We start from the raw sequence: 16,668 nt of genomic DNA on the forward strand, positions 1-16,668 counted from the left end.
AATAAAATTTAATTGAATTGAATTGATAAGAGAAATGGTAAAAAAAGAGAGGAAGTGACAGGCAGATAACATAAAAAGACATATAAAACATATAAAACAAACAGACAGAGGCAAGAAGTTTATGAAATGAGAGAAAGAAAAGAGGGAGATGGAGAAAAACTAGAGTGAGGGATGAAGAGCTGAGTGAGAAAGATGAGACAGACTCGGAGAGGAACAGAAACTATGGAGAGACAAAGACTGACACAAATCCAGCAGGACCTAATTGTTTATCTCTCTGATCATATAAAGTCCGGTACAATGATTTACCATATCGCTCTCAGTAAAAAAAAAAACATGTTTTTACTTATTGGTTATTTTCTGTTGTCATTTAGCTGCAGTATCTATTTTCATTTGGGGATCCCCACCCACCACCCTCCCATGCCACCCTGCCAAAACCTTCTGCCACCCAATATAAACATGTCTAGATCTGCCACTTCTGTATTCTGATTCATCGCTTTGTAAAATGTATCCATTCAGACTTTGAATTTACACTGGTTGGCTGTATTGTTGGTGTGTCTTTGATTGTTTTAATATCTTGTTACAATGGCACCCAAGTGCTGTAACGCGATCTTTTAGACCCATCCGCTCCCCCTCCTAAAATAACTTCTTCCCACAGCCATATTTAACACACACACACACACACACACACACACACACACACACACACACACACAAGGAATATAAAAGGAAAGGCACTGTACCACTTTAGCACTCCTGCTGCTCTAAGTCAGTGTCAAACACTGGGTCTGTGTGTGTGTGTGTGTGTGTGTGTGTGTGTGTGTGTGTGTGTGTGTGTGTGTGTGTGTGTGTGTGTGTGTGTGTGTGTGTGCGCGCGTGCGTGTGTGTGTGTGCCTCTCTATGAGTTCTCATAAGCCAACTCAGCTCTGAGGGACACTGTGATTAAGCGGTGGAAGTGATCTCATTGACATTTCAGATTAGCACTCTCTACAGGGCTCCCCTGCCTTGTCTCCCTGCAAGCGTCTCTGTCACTGATATAGGATTAAGATAGCACGTTAAGGTAAGTCAGACACGATTGATCGTTTCTACTGTAGCTGTCCCTGTTGTGGATCTGCTGCAATGATTTCTATTTCATTTCTTTCTAATTCAGCAAGGATATGAGTTACAACTACAGCTCTTCACCTCAAAGCACCTGTTTCATGTATATTGTGTATCATATCTGATTCATGCAAGTTGATTAAAAGTCTTTAAAGTCTCAAAGAATAAAAGTTTTTTAATGAACTGTTAATACTTTGAATCAAATCTGAAGATAAAATTGACAATTTTGCTTTACTGCATGATTCATTTAAAAAAATGTCATTTTAAAATTACCAGCTGCTATTTACAGATTTTGGTGTGGCTTCTTTTTTGGGGGCTAAAGAACAGGTGGTAGTGCCAGTGCTCAGCTCGCTGTTACACACTACATGTTTGCCATTTGCTGCAGGAGTGTATTTGTGTGTGCATGTGTGTGTGTGTGTGTGTGTGTGTGTGTGTGTGTTTGTGTGTGCGCACTGCTTTACAGTGTATATGTGTGTATGTTAATGTCAGACAAGATCAGAACAGGGTATACTTCAGGTATCCGCATATGTTAAATTTTTTGTGTGGCCATCTTTCTTTATGCATGTGAAAACAAGCATGTGCCTCTTTCTTCAGTGAGGATGATGATGGTCAGCGACGACTGTTTGGTGGAGTGTAAGATTGATGATGATGACAGTGATGCGGACAATGGAGGAGAAGAACAAATAAACACGCCTCCTCCTCCTCCAGAGTTTGCATCCAAAGCTGCGACTCCAGTGCCCAAACCTCCGACCCCTCCCACAGCCCCTGCAACGCCTATGCCCACCTGCCCTGTCAACAGGGACCCTTATGGCATCAACCAGCACCTCAAGGTTCACGTTCCCTTTTCCCCTCTATATTATTCTACATTGTCTGCCATAGCAGTGTTGGCAGGTGGTTTAATATATAATATAATAATTAGTCATCCTCTTCTGCTGCTATCCCATGTGGAGTACCCCAAGGTTCCATTTTAGGACCTAATTTATTTTGATTATCTATGCTTCCACTTGAGTCACTTTAGAAAATATAACATACCTTATCATTGCTATGTTTCCCCTTAAAACCGAGCACATGATTTACTTATGCAAACAATGGGGTCGTTTTTTTGGGAGAGGACAGTTTTATTTTATTTTATTTGCTTTAAGAATAAACTGATTTGACTTCTACCACCCACTCTCTTGTTCCGTGTCTGTAGGTGGAGGTCAGTGATGTTCTGGCAGAGCCCGCCACACCTCGTAGCATTGACCAAGTGTGGCTTTACAGTGTTGTTGGGTTCGAGAGGACACGTATCTTGACGTACCGCTGCCTCTCCTTGCTGCTTGCTGTGCCCTTGGCTCTTCTGTGTGGTATTTCCCTGGCCATTCTTGCCTGTCTACATGTCTGGTATGTATATATATATATATATATATATATATATGTGTGTGTGTGTATTAGTGTCTGAGACAGTCACATGCTCACTCATTCATCAAACACAGTAAATGCAGAAGATTTACTATAATAGCACATTTGCTCTAAACAAGTTGTTCCCGATGTTTTTTGGCTTGTGAATCCTAATTTTACAGTTACAGGTTATGAGAAGGGCTGCAATCAATTCATTACCAATTAATATGTCCAAAACTTTGTTATCGTTTAGACAATAAAATGTCAGAAAATCCTAGCATTGCATGTGACATCTTTATAAGCCAACATGTTTAAACCCAAAGCTATTATAATTACAATGACATGATGGCATTTATCACTCTATTTTTCAATACACATGTAATTTTTTCACTTCAGTTTTTTTCAATTATTTTTTGTTACTTCAACCCCATACACCATCCAGAACAATGTACTGAATATTGACTTAAAATAACCACCCTATCCTATTAATGAAATATGCATTAAATGAATCAAATCACTTGATCATTTTTCACTCTATTTTTCAATTCAAAAATATTTCATCACCTCCATTTTTATCAATTCATTTTTTTTACTTCCACCCCTCATATATTATCAGCACAATGTACTTAGGGTATTTAGGGTGAACATTTTAACTTGAATATAATGCTGGACAATTGAATGAATAATAATGCATCATATTTTAATTGGGATGTTTTTGTGAGTAAAATTTGAATCTGCAAAGTAACCAGTACCATTTGCTGTCAGGTAAATGTAGTAGTACAATGTCAATGTACAGTGTACAATCTCTGAAGTAGAAGTACACATTATGTCAGTGGTATACAGCTGGGTTGCATATTAAGTGATTTGGAGGCCTTCTGGAAGTAATTTCGGGGTACAATGGTTCTGGAAAAAAAAAACCCACAAGCAGCAATACAGGAGGCCAAGCAATCGGCCTGTTCCAAATAGACATGTTTTGAACTCACACTGTACTAGAAAAGTGCAAAAGATAGAAACCTGCTATATTAGTGCTCACACACACTCAACTGAAACTTCAGAAACAGCATGCTACACAAGTTCCCTACTCCCTAACTAACCTTGGTTGACAAGGGCTTCACTATGATTTACACTCCTAAAATGACACATTTCACTCACATAATAAATTGTTTATCTTTTCTCCTCATTTGTCCTGTCAGAGAGAGAGTTTTTAGACACAGTCATTGAAATTATTTTTCCCACCCTTCCTATAGGTTTGTGGTGCCTTGCGTACAGCTGAGCAACACCTTCCTTCCATGCCTGCGCTCCTTGTGTATGTGTACTGTGAATGTTTTTATCTCTCCCTTCTGTACGTCTCTTGCTCTCTGCTGCAGTCAAATCGCCATTTCACTGTCGAACAAGGACTGGCACCAAATGAAAGACAAAGAGACTGTATGAATGTGAGCCATAACAAGTGAGTGAGTGAGTGAGTGAGTGAGTGAGTGAGTGAGTGAGTGAGTGAGGGAGGGAGGGAGGGAGGGAGAGTTAGATAACTTCATTTAAATTTGATGTCTTTTTTGTTTTTTTTAATTGGCATGGTTCTGCAACATTGTATGTTAATGCTATTTGATATGTTTTCTACATGTAAAGCCAATTCATACACAACATATTATTATTATACTTATTTAAAAATGTATTCTGATTCAATTGTATCAAGCTATCAATAAAGGAAATGTCAAAAAACCCTTGAGCATATTTCTTTTGTTTTACAAATAGACTAAGTAAATGGATTTTAAAGTTATTCACACAAACAGATCAGTCAGAAATACAGTTGACCTAATCAATCAATCAATACTGAGAATGATATGTTTACTTAATCAGTAGAACATGAATCAATAATGCACAATCCTGGTTAATCTTTACTCATGTATTCATTAATCAAGCAAAACATTTCATATTTTTGCAGTTTCCAGCTTCTCAGGTTTGAGGGTTTGCTACGTTTCTTTAAAAAATGATGTCTAAGAAAGCTCTGGGTTTTTTTTTTTTTTATCATTTTCTAACATTGTATACACCACCATAAATCTTTTAATTGTAAAAAAAAAAAAGAAAAGAAAAAAAAAGAAAAAATGAATGAATGAATTTATTAATCATCATTGACGGAAATAATATTTAGTTGCAACCATTTTTTATGGCTGCAACACTAATACATTATATGGATTTCTTTCCGTGACATATTGCATTGGTGATTTAAATAAATAAAATATATTTTCTTCTTTTTACATCGATACACTGTAATATGTGTCAGTATTTATGTTCTTTCGTTGCTGTCTGGAGATATAATCCCTAAATTTCCTGAGGTACTTGAAGTCATCGCATTCCGTCTACCCAGCATGCACTGCGTCGTCGCCATTTTTCTTGTTGTGGTGTGCAAGGAGTTCTACCCGGGTCTACCTTCACAGTTCTGGAAAAATCTGTGTTTTATTTCACAAGTTAACTCTTCGTTTTGTTATTTGTGTATTAAAACTTCTCATAAGCGAGCGTCGAAAACAAAGAAAGCAACATGGCGCAGTACAAAGGAGCTGCCAGTGAGGCTGGGAGAGCCATGCAGCTGATGAAAAAACGAGAAAAAGAAAGAGAACATCTTGAGCAGCTAAAGCTGAAGATTGCAGAGGTTTGTAACTTTTTTTTACCGTAAATTATAACGTGTCTGTCAGGTATTACTGCGACCTAAATTAGTCTGTCGTCCAAAATAATTAGTCATTATAGTACGTAGAGCCTTGAGTGCGAGCGACCTGCTGCGGGGTCAGTGAAGGCGCCTTTACTGTTGTCCTTACAGTGTTTTAAACATCGTATCTACGTAACATTTTAGCCAACTTTGCAATTGCAATATCTCTGCCACAGTAAATGCAATCTTCACGAAACTTGTGATGCTCGTTCGGCATGTCGCTCTGAGGCTCTGTACCAAATTTGGCGAAGCTCGGCCATTAGGGGGCGCTATATTCAACGTAGACGAGTTTTGGCAATTTTACTCAATCAATGTTAATGGGATATTTGCAATGGGAATGTACCACGGAACTTGCAGCTCACACTTCTCAATATTTACTGATGTTTGCCTCCTACCGTTACGTTTTGATTTTTGCATCCGCGTTCTCCCCTGGTTTTCTACAATAAACAAACTTCTTAACCCACCTGACAAAGTTTCGACAACCTTCACAGTGGACAAATTCAACTCTTTTCTTTCACTTTTTCAAAGCCTAGCATCCTGTCACTTTGAATGCTTTAAAGTAATGGCAGGATAACCTAACCCACCTGTACGTCTGGTCTTTGCTCTGTGTGTCTATTTTCTCTCGCAGGACAACATGGTCAAGTCCAACATTGATAAGAAATTCTCAGCTCACTATGATGCTGTGGAGGCAGAGCTGAAGTCCAGCACAGTTGGTAAGAATCGTTGTTGTTGTTGTTGCTGTTGCACATAAACCCTCTTGTAACACTAACCTGTCACCTGCCTGGACCGGCTTACAAATATGACCCAAAAGATTACAGCTGAGCTGACATGCAGTTTTATTATGAAAATCTTAAACAACATAATTTTGCATTACTGCATAGGGGCTTCATTTCAACATTGTTGAGAGAAATTATCCATGTGTTTGTTGTTTGACCTGTTTGTGTGTATGTCTTGGTCAGGTCTGGTTACACTGAATGATATGAAGGCCAAGCAGGAAGCGCTGGTGAAGGAGAGAGAAAAACAGCTGGCCAAGAAGGAGCAGTCCAAGGAACTCATGCTGTGAGTGTCATCACTGCCCCTCTTGCTCACTTACACGCAGTAGCAGTAGCTTTGGTTGATCATACAGAGCACATGGCTTTGCCCCTAGGGATGGAAAGATTGTGATTTGCATTGGTGCGCCGACATGAAAGTGTCTGTCCGGCGGCCTTTCACATTAGAGATTAACATGGAGGAGGAAGAGCTACACATTCCACCAAATTCTCTACTCTTCCCGCTATAACTTATGTCACTCAGCACTAACTCTCAGAATGACACACACACACACACACACACACACACACACACACACACACACACACACAGGCTGCTCACCAACACCATTTGTTATTTGCTCTAGAAAAACCCAAAATAAACCATAGAAGAGCTTCATATTCTTTAGCATTGCGTCAAATTGAATTGTATCACATTTAATGTATTGAATCAAATCGTGTCGAATCACACACACGCATCACAATAGGGGGTGAATCGGATCGTATCACATCGCTAGTTGCTGCATATAGATCTTTAATGTATCGCATCGGCCTTAGACCGGAGATGCACATCATACTCTGCACTGGTCAGTTGCTCAGCTGTTAATTGATGTATTGTAGCAGAGGCAAACTATTATTGATCGCTGCTCCCCACAATTCGAATGTTTTAGGCAAAAAACAAAAGCTACTAAAACTAAAAAATACGACACAAATCTTGCAGATTATCTCATAAACGTGAACAGGACTGTCCTGTTGTGTACTTTTTAGTCTGGGGCTTTTTTAATCATTCTGTGATCATTTGTGCTCACAATCATACTCTCACTAGGAACAAAACCTGTGATGAATGGTCACAAGTATTCCACTGTTTTTGCTGCTTCCTACTTTGTGGCAGTTGGACCCTTTTTTAAAGAAGGAGTTTTAACAGTTTTGGACGGAGGAACTTTACTGGCCTGCACAGAGCCCTGACCTCAGCCGCATCCAATAACTTTTGGGATGAGCTGAGGCACCGACTGTAAGCCAGGCCATATCGCTCAGCTAGTCTCGCATTGCCAGACCTATCTCCACAGCGCTGCGGAGGGAGGTCTGGCAACAGGAGCATACACTCCTGGATAGGAGAAGAAACGATCAGGGGTTGTTTTGCTTTAAACCAATCGCAATCGTGTTGGGCGGTGCTAAGCCCCGGACGAGCGTGGCTCTGCAAAAACAGTCTCGGGAAGGAACATGTTTTGGTGGAACATTTTGCACACCGCAAAAGAAAAGGGCACGTACAATATTAAATGAAGTTAAATGTTCACACAATACAGTAACGTGAGCTATATAAATTAACTGGATAAATGGTTAAACGTAATTTGCTCTAGTGCTAAGCTATAGCGCGTAGTTTCTGTCTCCCCCATGAGGAATTCTAAGTAATGACAACAAAACTGTCGGCGCGTCCACATGATACAAGCTTTACGTGATGCTTTTCTGTTTGCAGAAAGCTTGAGAAGCAGAAAGAGAAGAAGAGAAAGGAGGAGCAGAAGAGGAAAATAGCCAGTTTATCGTTTAATCCAGAAGACGAGGGAGAAGAAGAAGAGGAGGAGGAAACTGAAGAGGAAGAACAGGATTGTGAGTAATGATGAAAGAATGTTAAAGCACAAAGTAAATAGAAAGAATCAGCTGTATACTGTATAGCCGTAGGTTCATTAATAGTCTCACATTGCCAGACCTACTGTATCTCAGCCCGGTGTCAGCGCTGGAGTATGCTCTGGCTAAAAGATATAACATGTTAATTAGCAAGTTTGTTTGTTTGACTTTTTTTTCCTCTCATAGACTGTGCTAAGAAGAAGAAACTGGGGAAAAATCCAGACGTGGACACAAGCTTCCTTCCTGATCGAGACAGAGAGGTGAGGTCAATCTTTTTTTTTTTTTTTTTGTTCAGGAAAAAGAAATCCTAATTGTTTGTCATCCCGTTACTATTCAATTCAATTTTATTTATAGTATCAAATCATAACAAGAGTTATCTCGAGACACTTTACAGATAGAGTAGGTCTAGACCACACTCTATAATTGACAAAGACTCAACAATTCCAGTAATTCCCCCAAGAGCAAGCAGTTAGTGCGACAGTGGCGGGGAAAAACTCCCTTTTAGGGAGAAACCTCGGACAGACCCAGGCTCTTGGTAGGCGGTGTCTGACGGTGCCGGTTGGGGGTGTGATGACATATGATTGTTGCAAGGCGTCGGAATATTCAATTGGTATCTAACAGGGTAGCTCCATAGATGTTATAATTCCCTCGAAGCACTGGCAGACACAAGTGGCTTTCTTGCTACAGGTTTATTTGAAGCTTCTTCTCCAAATCCACCATGAAAACTAAACACACAGTGTAACGAGAAAATAAAGCCCACATTGGCTTAATATGAACATGCAGTGACATGTGCAGCATGTAAAATAACGTTCACCAAAGTAAAATACAGACAGAACGACATACCTCGTTGGCTGCATGCTGTACACAAGGGATTAGAGGTTTCCTTAGATCGCTGACATCCGCTATAACAACCTTAAAACTTTTATCGGAGCATTAAATTGTCCGGGCTTCGCTTGCTGTTAGCTTGCCGACGCTCTCACTTACGAGCGTCCCAAAAGGCCTTGCGACTTCAAAATAAAAGCACTTTACTCTTACCAAATAAAATCACTAAATAGTACTAAATGCAATTTATATAATTCTAAATTATGACATTTGGTTGAAAACAAATTATACATTATTATAATGTAATTGCGACAATGACAGATGTGTTAAGCTGGGAGTCATCACTGTACTGTAAAGGCTGGTAGGATATAAAGCCCAGTTTTACCTTTTTTAAAACACACAAACCAAGCAACTATTCGGGCAATAATTCCAGGCTGACCAGATATACTTTCACAATTCTTTACAAAACAGGCTTCTGAATAATTGCAGCTATCCCAACTCAGGAATTCATACACTAATTATGACAACCCTTCACACAAATGTCTAATGGGATAAAATGACGAAGTGAGTACCAGTCAAACGTTTGGACACGCTTTTCCATTCAAGTCAATAAGAAAGCGTGTCCAAACGTTTGACTGGTACTGTAAATTCAAAGTTCGACTTTACTGTGACAACATCACGTTCTTCAAAACACTGTTTTGGCCGTCATCCAACGCCATAACTCAGGAACAGGAGGGGAGATTGCGGCCATATTTCACATTTGTTGGAATACTAAACTTGTGACACTTATATCGGGTGCCCACCTTGAATCTGCGGTGATTTTATTTATCACATGTACAGCCCAAGGGGGTAAGCGAGCATCTGGAAAGCGTACCTCCAATGGGGAGTTTCTGAGGCTAACAAGTCATCACCTGCTGTTAGCATTCCATTCTGCCATTCACTTTACATCTGAAACGTTTAAAGACTCTATTTGTCCATTGTTTATTTCTAAAGAAACACGACAATGTATAAAAGGCTCCATTACCTTGTATCTCAAGTTATGGCTCCGTAGCAGACGTTTTGTAAAAATAGGAACGATTGTGTCATAACCACGGGACTTTCTGTCGCATAGTAGAGGAATTACTGTATAGTCAGGAGAAGCTCGCAGGCAGTTTCGACTTACATTAGCTGTTTAAGTTTAATTACTAATGTTAACTAGCATTTTAGTTAGCAATAATTAGCCTGTGCCTATGTTATTTCCTTAAGGCCCAGACACACAGAGCTGACGGTCGGCAGAAAAGACAGTCGGACTGATCAGTCTCCCCAAGTTGGTCAAAAGAGTGCCTCGGAACACAGCAAAGCGACGAGACGTAATACGTCTCCATAACAGCAGGCGGCGCTAATCTGTATTGTCGCCCAAAACTGAAAACCGGCAGCTGATTGGACGACGCGTCCCGTGGGTCTGGTTTCTCTGGAAATTCAAAGGCAGACTGTCATGGCGGCTTGTTCAGAATACAATCTCATATTGTACTAAAATAGTTCACCGAAACGTGTTTCTGAAAACATTTTAAGCGAGAAATAGGCCATGCAGTTGCTGAATCTGTCTTCATTTCAGCTCGACAAAGGTCAGTTTAAAAGATTTTTGTCAGATTTTGAGAGACTCTAGTCACGCGCATTCCGCTCCCCGTTTCCGGGTTAGCACTCTACCAATCAGATGGGTCATTTGCGTCCGAAAATGAAGGACGAAGGCACGGAACACACTGAACAGACTCGAGTCACTGACCTCGCCAGACTGTCGGCTCTGTGTGTCCTGGCCATTACATATACCTACGCTCTCCATCTCTACAAGATTGGGAATGATTGAGATTTCTCTTGGCACAGCTACCAGAAGACTTACAACTTTCAGACAGGTTGCTCACGTCACATCTACGTCGTCAAGCTCAGTTGGAGGCTGCGCAGCAACGCTCAGCCATCACCGGAAAAGTGCTTCTAATTGACTTCTCGGGTGTCAGTGGAAGTCTCTGGCATCGCTTTGTCCATTTATTTCACTGTCTATGGTGCAGCCGGGTTGAAGATGTGTGTGAAGCATCCACGTTTCGCCGAAAAATACACTTAATAGCTTTTATTGAATTGCTTCGAGGTCATCACTACATATGTTATAGTCTGGACAGACATGGATGTAAACTGCAACTTGACTGGTTTGGGGAAGGCGTACAAAAGCAAGGCGTAAATTCTAGTTTTTATACTTGGACATAATGCAATATGGCCCTCTACTAAAAACCTTTACATTTACACTACATTGATTTATTTTATTTTTTTTCCCCCTGCTTCTTGTGTTCAGGAGGAGGAGAATCGTCTCCGAGAGGAACTCAGGCAGGAATGGGAGCTCAAACAAGAGAAGATTAAGAGTGAGTGTCAGAATCACTCACACACAAACGTCCTTTGTTATTACTTAAATTCAGTGGTGTATCCACGTATCTTTAACTCTAATCACAAGCAGACATTCGGTCCGCAACGTCCCATTTTAAAGACCAATGAATTCCACACTCTTTTCCTTACTATACGTACAAACATGCATGTACACCCACACTTACTCTCAATCCAAAATAATGATGTGTGTCTTTGTCTTCAGGTGAGGAGATTGAGATTACGTTCAGCTACTGGGATGGCTCTGGACATCGTAAGACTGTCAAGGTAAAGCAGGATAGGCTGCAACAGGGGTTTACTGTGTTCAAAACCACGGAACTTGATGCAAACCCATTATTGATAACATGGGGTATTTATGTGGCAATAACAGTACACATTTCCATCGTTCCCTTGGTTAAACAATATTCTCAACACAGTGCTCACTCTCTTCGTGTGTGTGTGTCTGTGTCTGTGTGTGTCTGTGTCCGTGTCCTGCAGATGAAGAAGGGAAATACCATCCAGAACTTTCTGCAGAGGGCCCTGGAGGTCCTCAGAAAGGACTTCAGTGAGCTCAGGTGATACGTTGAAGACGAAAGGAGTCTCAACCAAACATTCACTATTAACCCCTTAGCCTTCTGCACCAGTTATTAAATTAGTTTTCCCTCTTCCATTTTCCTTGCATGTAAAAATTCTTCCGTGTTTTTTTTTTCTTCTTTTTTTTGGGCTGAATTTCTTGTCTGTGCAGGTCTGCTGGAGTAGAGCAGCTGATGTACATCAAAGAGGATCTGATTATCCCACATGTAAGTACTGGCACGATCATGTACACTACAAGTACTTTCTTCACACTCCAAGAATCACTCTCGACTTGCACCGTTAGACTCTGTATTCCATTAATCCAGTGTGCTCAAGGACTGTGTGAAATGTAGCTGCCTTCAAGAGCAGTTGGAAATGTCGAGCTCTATAAACGATTTGACAGAAACCAATAACTGTGAAATATAAAGCCTGCTTGTGCTACATTGGGGGTTTAAAGAACGGAACAGGGCGTCACACAAATGGACCATTTAAGTAACACTCCCACTGCAACCCTGCGGTGAATCGCCGGATCACTTTTTCTGGTCCGAACGTGCCCTTAGCGAGAAGAACTCAGGTGTGACGTCATTCCCAGCTCCGGCTTCCATATTCCGAGGTAGATGCACTTTTAGAAGGCAAAGTTACTCTACGATTTAAGTGATTTAGCTTAAGGCCAGGCGTAATCCCTGTTAGTGCAACCGACCCCACTTCCTGCTGAGACTGAAGAGAGCCAGTCTACCACCACCCATCCTAGGTAGGGTTGGGTACCGAAACCCGGTTCCACTATGGAACTTCGCAGCATCAGGACCAGCTCTGGGAGGTTCTGCAACAGCTTCTTTCCCCAAGCTGTCAGATTTCAACACTCTCCTGCCACCCACCACAAAAGCACCTCAACTGTAAATCCCATACCAATTGGGGGGTGACATACTCCCATAGTGTTTGTGTCTCTCAAGAAAAGCTCTGTGTAGACGTTTTTTGTTTGTTATTCCAAATATATAAGGGTATTATAGTCTAAGAGTCTAGAGATTAAAAAAAATATTTTTAGGATACCATACAGTATGTTCTGTATATGGTGTGATTTGAATGTGTTCAGCAGCTGTGGCACTTTTTCACTCTTTCACTTTTTTATGTGTTTTTCTCATTCAGCACCACAGTTTTTACGACTTCATTGTGACCAAAGCCAGAGGCAAATCTGGTAGGTGAATAACAGTTGTCAGCCCGTTCATAAACAATACCTTGAGTTGTTTTTACATATTACGTTTTGGAAGAAGATAAAAAAATAATTTAACCCTAAGTATGTGTTTCTTTGAATGGACCAATATGATGTTGTGTTTCCTGCCTTTTTACTCCGTTTATCTTTTTTCCCCCCACAGGTCCTCTTTTCAGCTTTGACGTCCACGATGATATTCGTCTGGTGAACGACGCCACTGTTGAGAAAGATGAGGTGACGATTTTATTTTACAGTAAAAACAAGAGATTGAGAGAGGAAATGAACAGAATTCTCGATTTGATCTGGACCAGTGTCAACCTTCATGTCAGAAGAAACTGAAATGACCAATAGTGTGCCAGTAAATCAGTCAATACAATATTAAAAAGGATATCCGAAAAAATACTAAGACAGGCTGGGCTTACAAAGGGTTTCATTACTTAAACACTATTTCAGTTTTATTTATTGTTTGATAGAATTTCAAAATCAATTGACAAATTTGGCTGTTTCCTTAAAATTTCACGATCGGCTGCTGCACCTGTTTCTTCATGATCCAAGATTTATTCCTTTTTTTTTCAGTGTAATTTCCTTGCTAAACTGATTTGTACTGTTTATGTTCATGGTACGGATATGACTGTGAAGCTAGGCAAAGAAGAACACTGCACCTGCAGCTTAATGACATTCTTACAGTTTTGCAGCAAAAAAATATAGTTGTAGATATTTTACTACAATGTTAAGTATTCGTATAGTTCTTCAGTGGAGGACTAGCAGTAAATTAGCCTATACGATCACTATATATAGTGATCGTTTATCACTCGTGTGACTTTAAACCTGCTTATAAGAGAATACAATCAAATTGCATTTTCCATCCAAAGTCATCGCTGTGCTGCACCTTATATCCAACTTAATTTTGATTAACTGACAGTTGACATTGATCAGAATTGATCACAAAGCCAAACTTACCCGGCCATTAGACTCACACGCCAGACCTTCCTCCACCGCGGCGCTGCAGAGGGTCTGGCTAGTCCACACACTATTCCGGGATGGGAGAAAAACATGCTCTGTTTTTTTTTCCGGCATTTCTTTAAACCAATCACAATCGTCATGGGCAGCGCCAAGCGCCGTACAGAGCAACGGCGCCTCTGTAAAATAGCCTCAGGAAGGAACTTGTTTTGGTGAAACGTGTTTGTTCAAAAGTTGTTTTAGTCGTGCAACAGAAAACTCAGATTGGACAGATAGTCTAGCTAGCTGTCTGGATTTACCCTGCAGAGATCTGAGAAAAGGTTAACCATAGTCCTCAGAAATCGGCTGGAGTTTAAAATCCCAACACAAAGGAATATCCGGCCTAAATGACTGCAATTCGGTGGAATTTCCGTCCGCAATGGAGCAATCCCGGGAGTGGAACCTCGAGGATATGGACTACCCAGCCATTAATATCTCTATCCCACCTTAAACCAGGAGATTGTTATCATTATGAGATGTTATCATCATGAGGTTATCTTGGCACAACTTGAAAAGCAAGTGCAGCTCTCCTGTAACTTCTCTTTGGGTGGGAACAACATTTAAAACCCATGTTAAAGTTAACCCAGTTGTGCTATTTTGCCTAAAGTCCCATGCAGGTAAAGTGGTGCTGAGGAGCTGGTATGAGAAGAACAAGCACATCTTCCCCGCTAGTCGCTGGGAGCCGTACGATCCTGAGAAGAAATGGGACAAATATACGGTGAGAGTCGTTTTGCCAAATGTCAGCATGCTTCACCCAGTTCCCCCTCATAGGTCATTCAAGTCCTATCTAATTTTAAATCTGTTCAAACAAGTCAGAGATGTGTATTTTGTAATTCATTCATTGTAAATAGATTTTCATAGTAAATCAATAACCCGTTTTTCAGAGATTGGCAATATTGTGTGCATATTTAGTAGTAGGGCTACACAATTAATCGCAATTTTATCGAAATCGCAATAAGTACAAGTGCAATATCCAAATGCCGGGGGAATCAAATCGCAATCACAATATCAGTCAAAAAAATTGCAATAACATATTTTCCTCATATCGTGCAGCCCTATTAAAAGACAATTCTGGGCGCAAAATGAACCTAGGGGTTGATAACATATGTGTACCGAGTCGAACGTTCTCTGGGATCTGTTTTCATGCTAATCGAATGCGTCTCTAGCTTTAAACAAGCTACTGCAAACCGGGGGTTAGCTGCTAACGCTAGCTTTTGGGGCAGATGGTAAATCACTATTTTATACCACTAACAAGGCTCAAAATAGCACCACACTTCAACGGTAGCATAATGAGGGTCCCTACATGCAAACCGAAGCATTGAGAAGTTTGTAAGTGTACAGACAGTTTATTAAAAAGATGGATTATAAAGACCGTAGTGTTACTGTTTACATGCGGGCGCCATCTTGGAAAACAGTCATGAGCAGTCGACTCACAAACGCTGTGTTTGAGCCATGTTACTGGTTGCACGGCGTTGGTCGTTTGACTGCTCATGGCTGTTTTCCAAGATGGCGCCCTCATGTAAACATGAACGCTAATAGTGATTTACCATCTGCCCCGAAAGCTAGCGTTAGCAGCTAACCCCCGGTTTGCAGTAGCTTGTTTAAAGCTAGAGACGCATTCGATTAGCATGAAAACAGATCCCAGAGAACGTTCGACTCGGTACACATATGTTATTAACCCCTAGGTTCATTTTGCGCCGGAATTGTCCTTTTTAAGTAGCAAGTCAACAGCAACTGGACTTGCCGTGTAGCGGCTCCTCCAACAGGCTTCAACAGTTCTTTTGAGTTTTCTGGAATTGAATCGCTCTGGGCGATTTTCTGACCTCAGCGTAATCTCACCGTCATGCTTCTCTGTTGGGGTGAAACTGCCAGAGAAGCTTTGAAAGCTCCAGGCAACCCAGATTATTTGTTTGTCAAGATGGCAGTTAAGTCCAGCTGGAGCACCAGACCAAGAGGAGAAACAACTGCCATGTTGTCATTTACTTTACCATGGGGCTGGGCAAGAATTCACTGTTATAATCTAGCTTTGCGTCCTACATTTGTAACATGACTATACTCTCCTATCAAGTCACGTGGTCAACATTTCTAATCAATTAAATCGATTTGAACTGGTTCAACAGCTCCGTGTGTGCAGCACATTACCACTCCATCTGTTTGATTGTTTGGTGAAGTGAAACGTCCCCAGCAGCCAACTTTTTCTTGCATGGGCTCGTTAACAACATACCACTTGTCCATCCAGATGCCTGGCACGCACAGATGATTTCCCATAGCTAAGTGATAAAGAATTTATGTAGTATCACACAGCAGATTGGATGAAACGTTTTCCCAGAAGAGGGTGAAGCGTGGGATGAAGCATGAACAATAGGACACCATACTGTAGAAGTTATCTAAGGTTAATCAAATAGTTTGATTTATTAGCAAGTTTGGACATGATGTGAATCATCCTTCATATTGTGTTTTTGTTTTTCAGATCCGGTGAAACCTGTCTTCTCCAGTCTCTGAAATCCGCGATGCAAAGTTTTTTGTTGTTAATTTCCATCTTATTTTACCCTTATTATTATTATTATTATTATTATTATTATAATAATAATAATAATAATAATAATAATAATAATAATAATAATAATAAAATATATATATATATTCTTTTTTTTTTCATCAATGCCTTCATAAACTATTGATTTGTAATTTTACTTGGTATTTGAAATACTAGTTTCCCCAAATGTATTTGAGTTGCCAATGCAATGTTTCCTGTGAAAACAGCCCCCCCACATCCCATATGTGTATAGCTCATAAACATGTTGTAGGATCTATGCGTGATAAAGTGAACCTGGCTATGACTCACTGGTCTTAAGATTCTT

General features: G+C 40.4%; 2 protein-coding genes across 2 annotated transcripts; both read left to right on the forward strand.

Annotated features, from left to right (window-relative positions):
• The first annotated feature begins 1,323 nt into the window (after window positions 1-1,323).
• Window positions 1,324-3,953, forward strand: cav4b (caveolin 4b). Its single transcript, XM_078254319.1, has 3 exons — window positions 1,324-1,925; window positions 2,288-2,475; window positions 3,720-3,953. The coding sequence occupies exons 1-3, from the start codon at window positions 1,695-1,697 to the stop codon at window positions 3,901-3,903; spliced, it is 603 nt and encodes a 200-aa protein (XP_078110445.1). The 5' UTR covers window positions 1,324-1,694; the 3' UTR covers window positions 3,904-3,953.
• An 884-nt stretch (window positions 3,954-4,837) lies between these two features.
• On the forward strand, window positions 4,838-16,647 carry fam50a (family with sequence similarity 50 member A). The gene is made up of 13 exons (XM_078254327.1): window positions 4,838-5,116; window positions 5,799-5,883; window positions 6,130-6,229; window positions 7,673-7,803; window positions 8,008-8,081; window positions 10,964-11,030; window positions 11,255-11,316; window positions 11,527-11,603; window positions 11,774-11,828; window positions 12,745-12,793; window positions 12,972-13,042; window positions 14,415-14,525; window positions 16,278-16,647. Exons 1-13 carry the CDS (start codon window positions 5,006-5,008, stop codon window positions 16,284-16,286), a joined length of 1,002 nt encoding a protein of 333 aa, XP_078110453.1. The 5' UTR covers window positions 4,838-5,005; the 3' UTR covers window positions 16,287-16,647.
• Window positions 16,648-16,668: the final 21 nt, after the last annotated feature.

The sequence above is a fragment of the Sander vitreus genome, chromosome 7 (genome assembly GCF_031162955.1).
Source record: "Sander vitreus isolate 19-12246 chromosome 7, sanVit1, whole genome shotgun sequence".
Lineage (NCBI taxonomy): Eukaryota > Metazoa > Chordata > Actinopteri > Perciformes > Percidae > Sander > Sander vitreus.

Coding starts and splice junctions, on each gene's coding strand:
- cav4b (XM_078254319.1), top strand. CDS start 1,695: ATGATGATGGTCAGCGACGACTGTTTGGTGGAGTGTAAGATTGATGAT. Junction 1,926..2,287: donor GCATCAACCAGCACCTCAAG/GTTCACGTTCCC, acceptor CCGTGTCTGTAG/GTGGAGGTCAGTGATGTTCT. Junction 2,476..3,719: donor CTTGCCTGTCTACATGTCTG/GTATGTATATAT, acceptor CCCTTCCTATAG/GTTTGTGGTGCCTTGCGTAC.
- fam50a (XM_078254327.1), top strand. CDS start 5,006: ATGGCGCAGTACAAAGGAGCTGCCAGTGAGGCTGGGAGAGCCATGCAG. Junction 6,230..7,672: donor CAGTCCAAGGAACTCATGCT/GTGAGTGTCATC, acceptor TTCTGTTTGCAG/AAAGCTTGAGAAGCAGAAAG. Junction 8,082..10,963: donor TTCCTGATCGAGACAGAGAG/GTGAGGTCAATC, acceptor TCTTGTGTTCAG/GAGGAGGAGAATCGTCTCCG.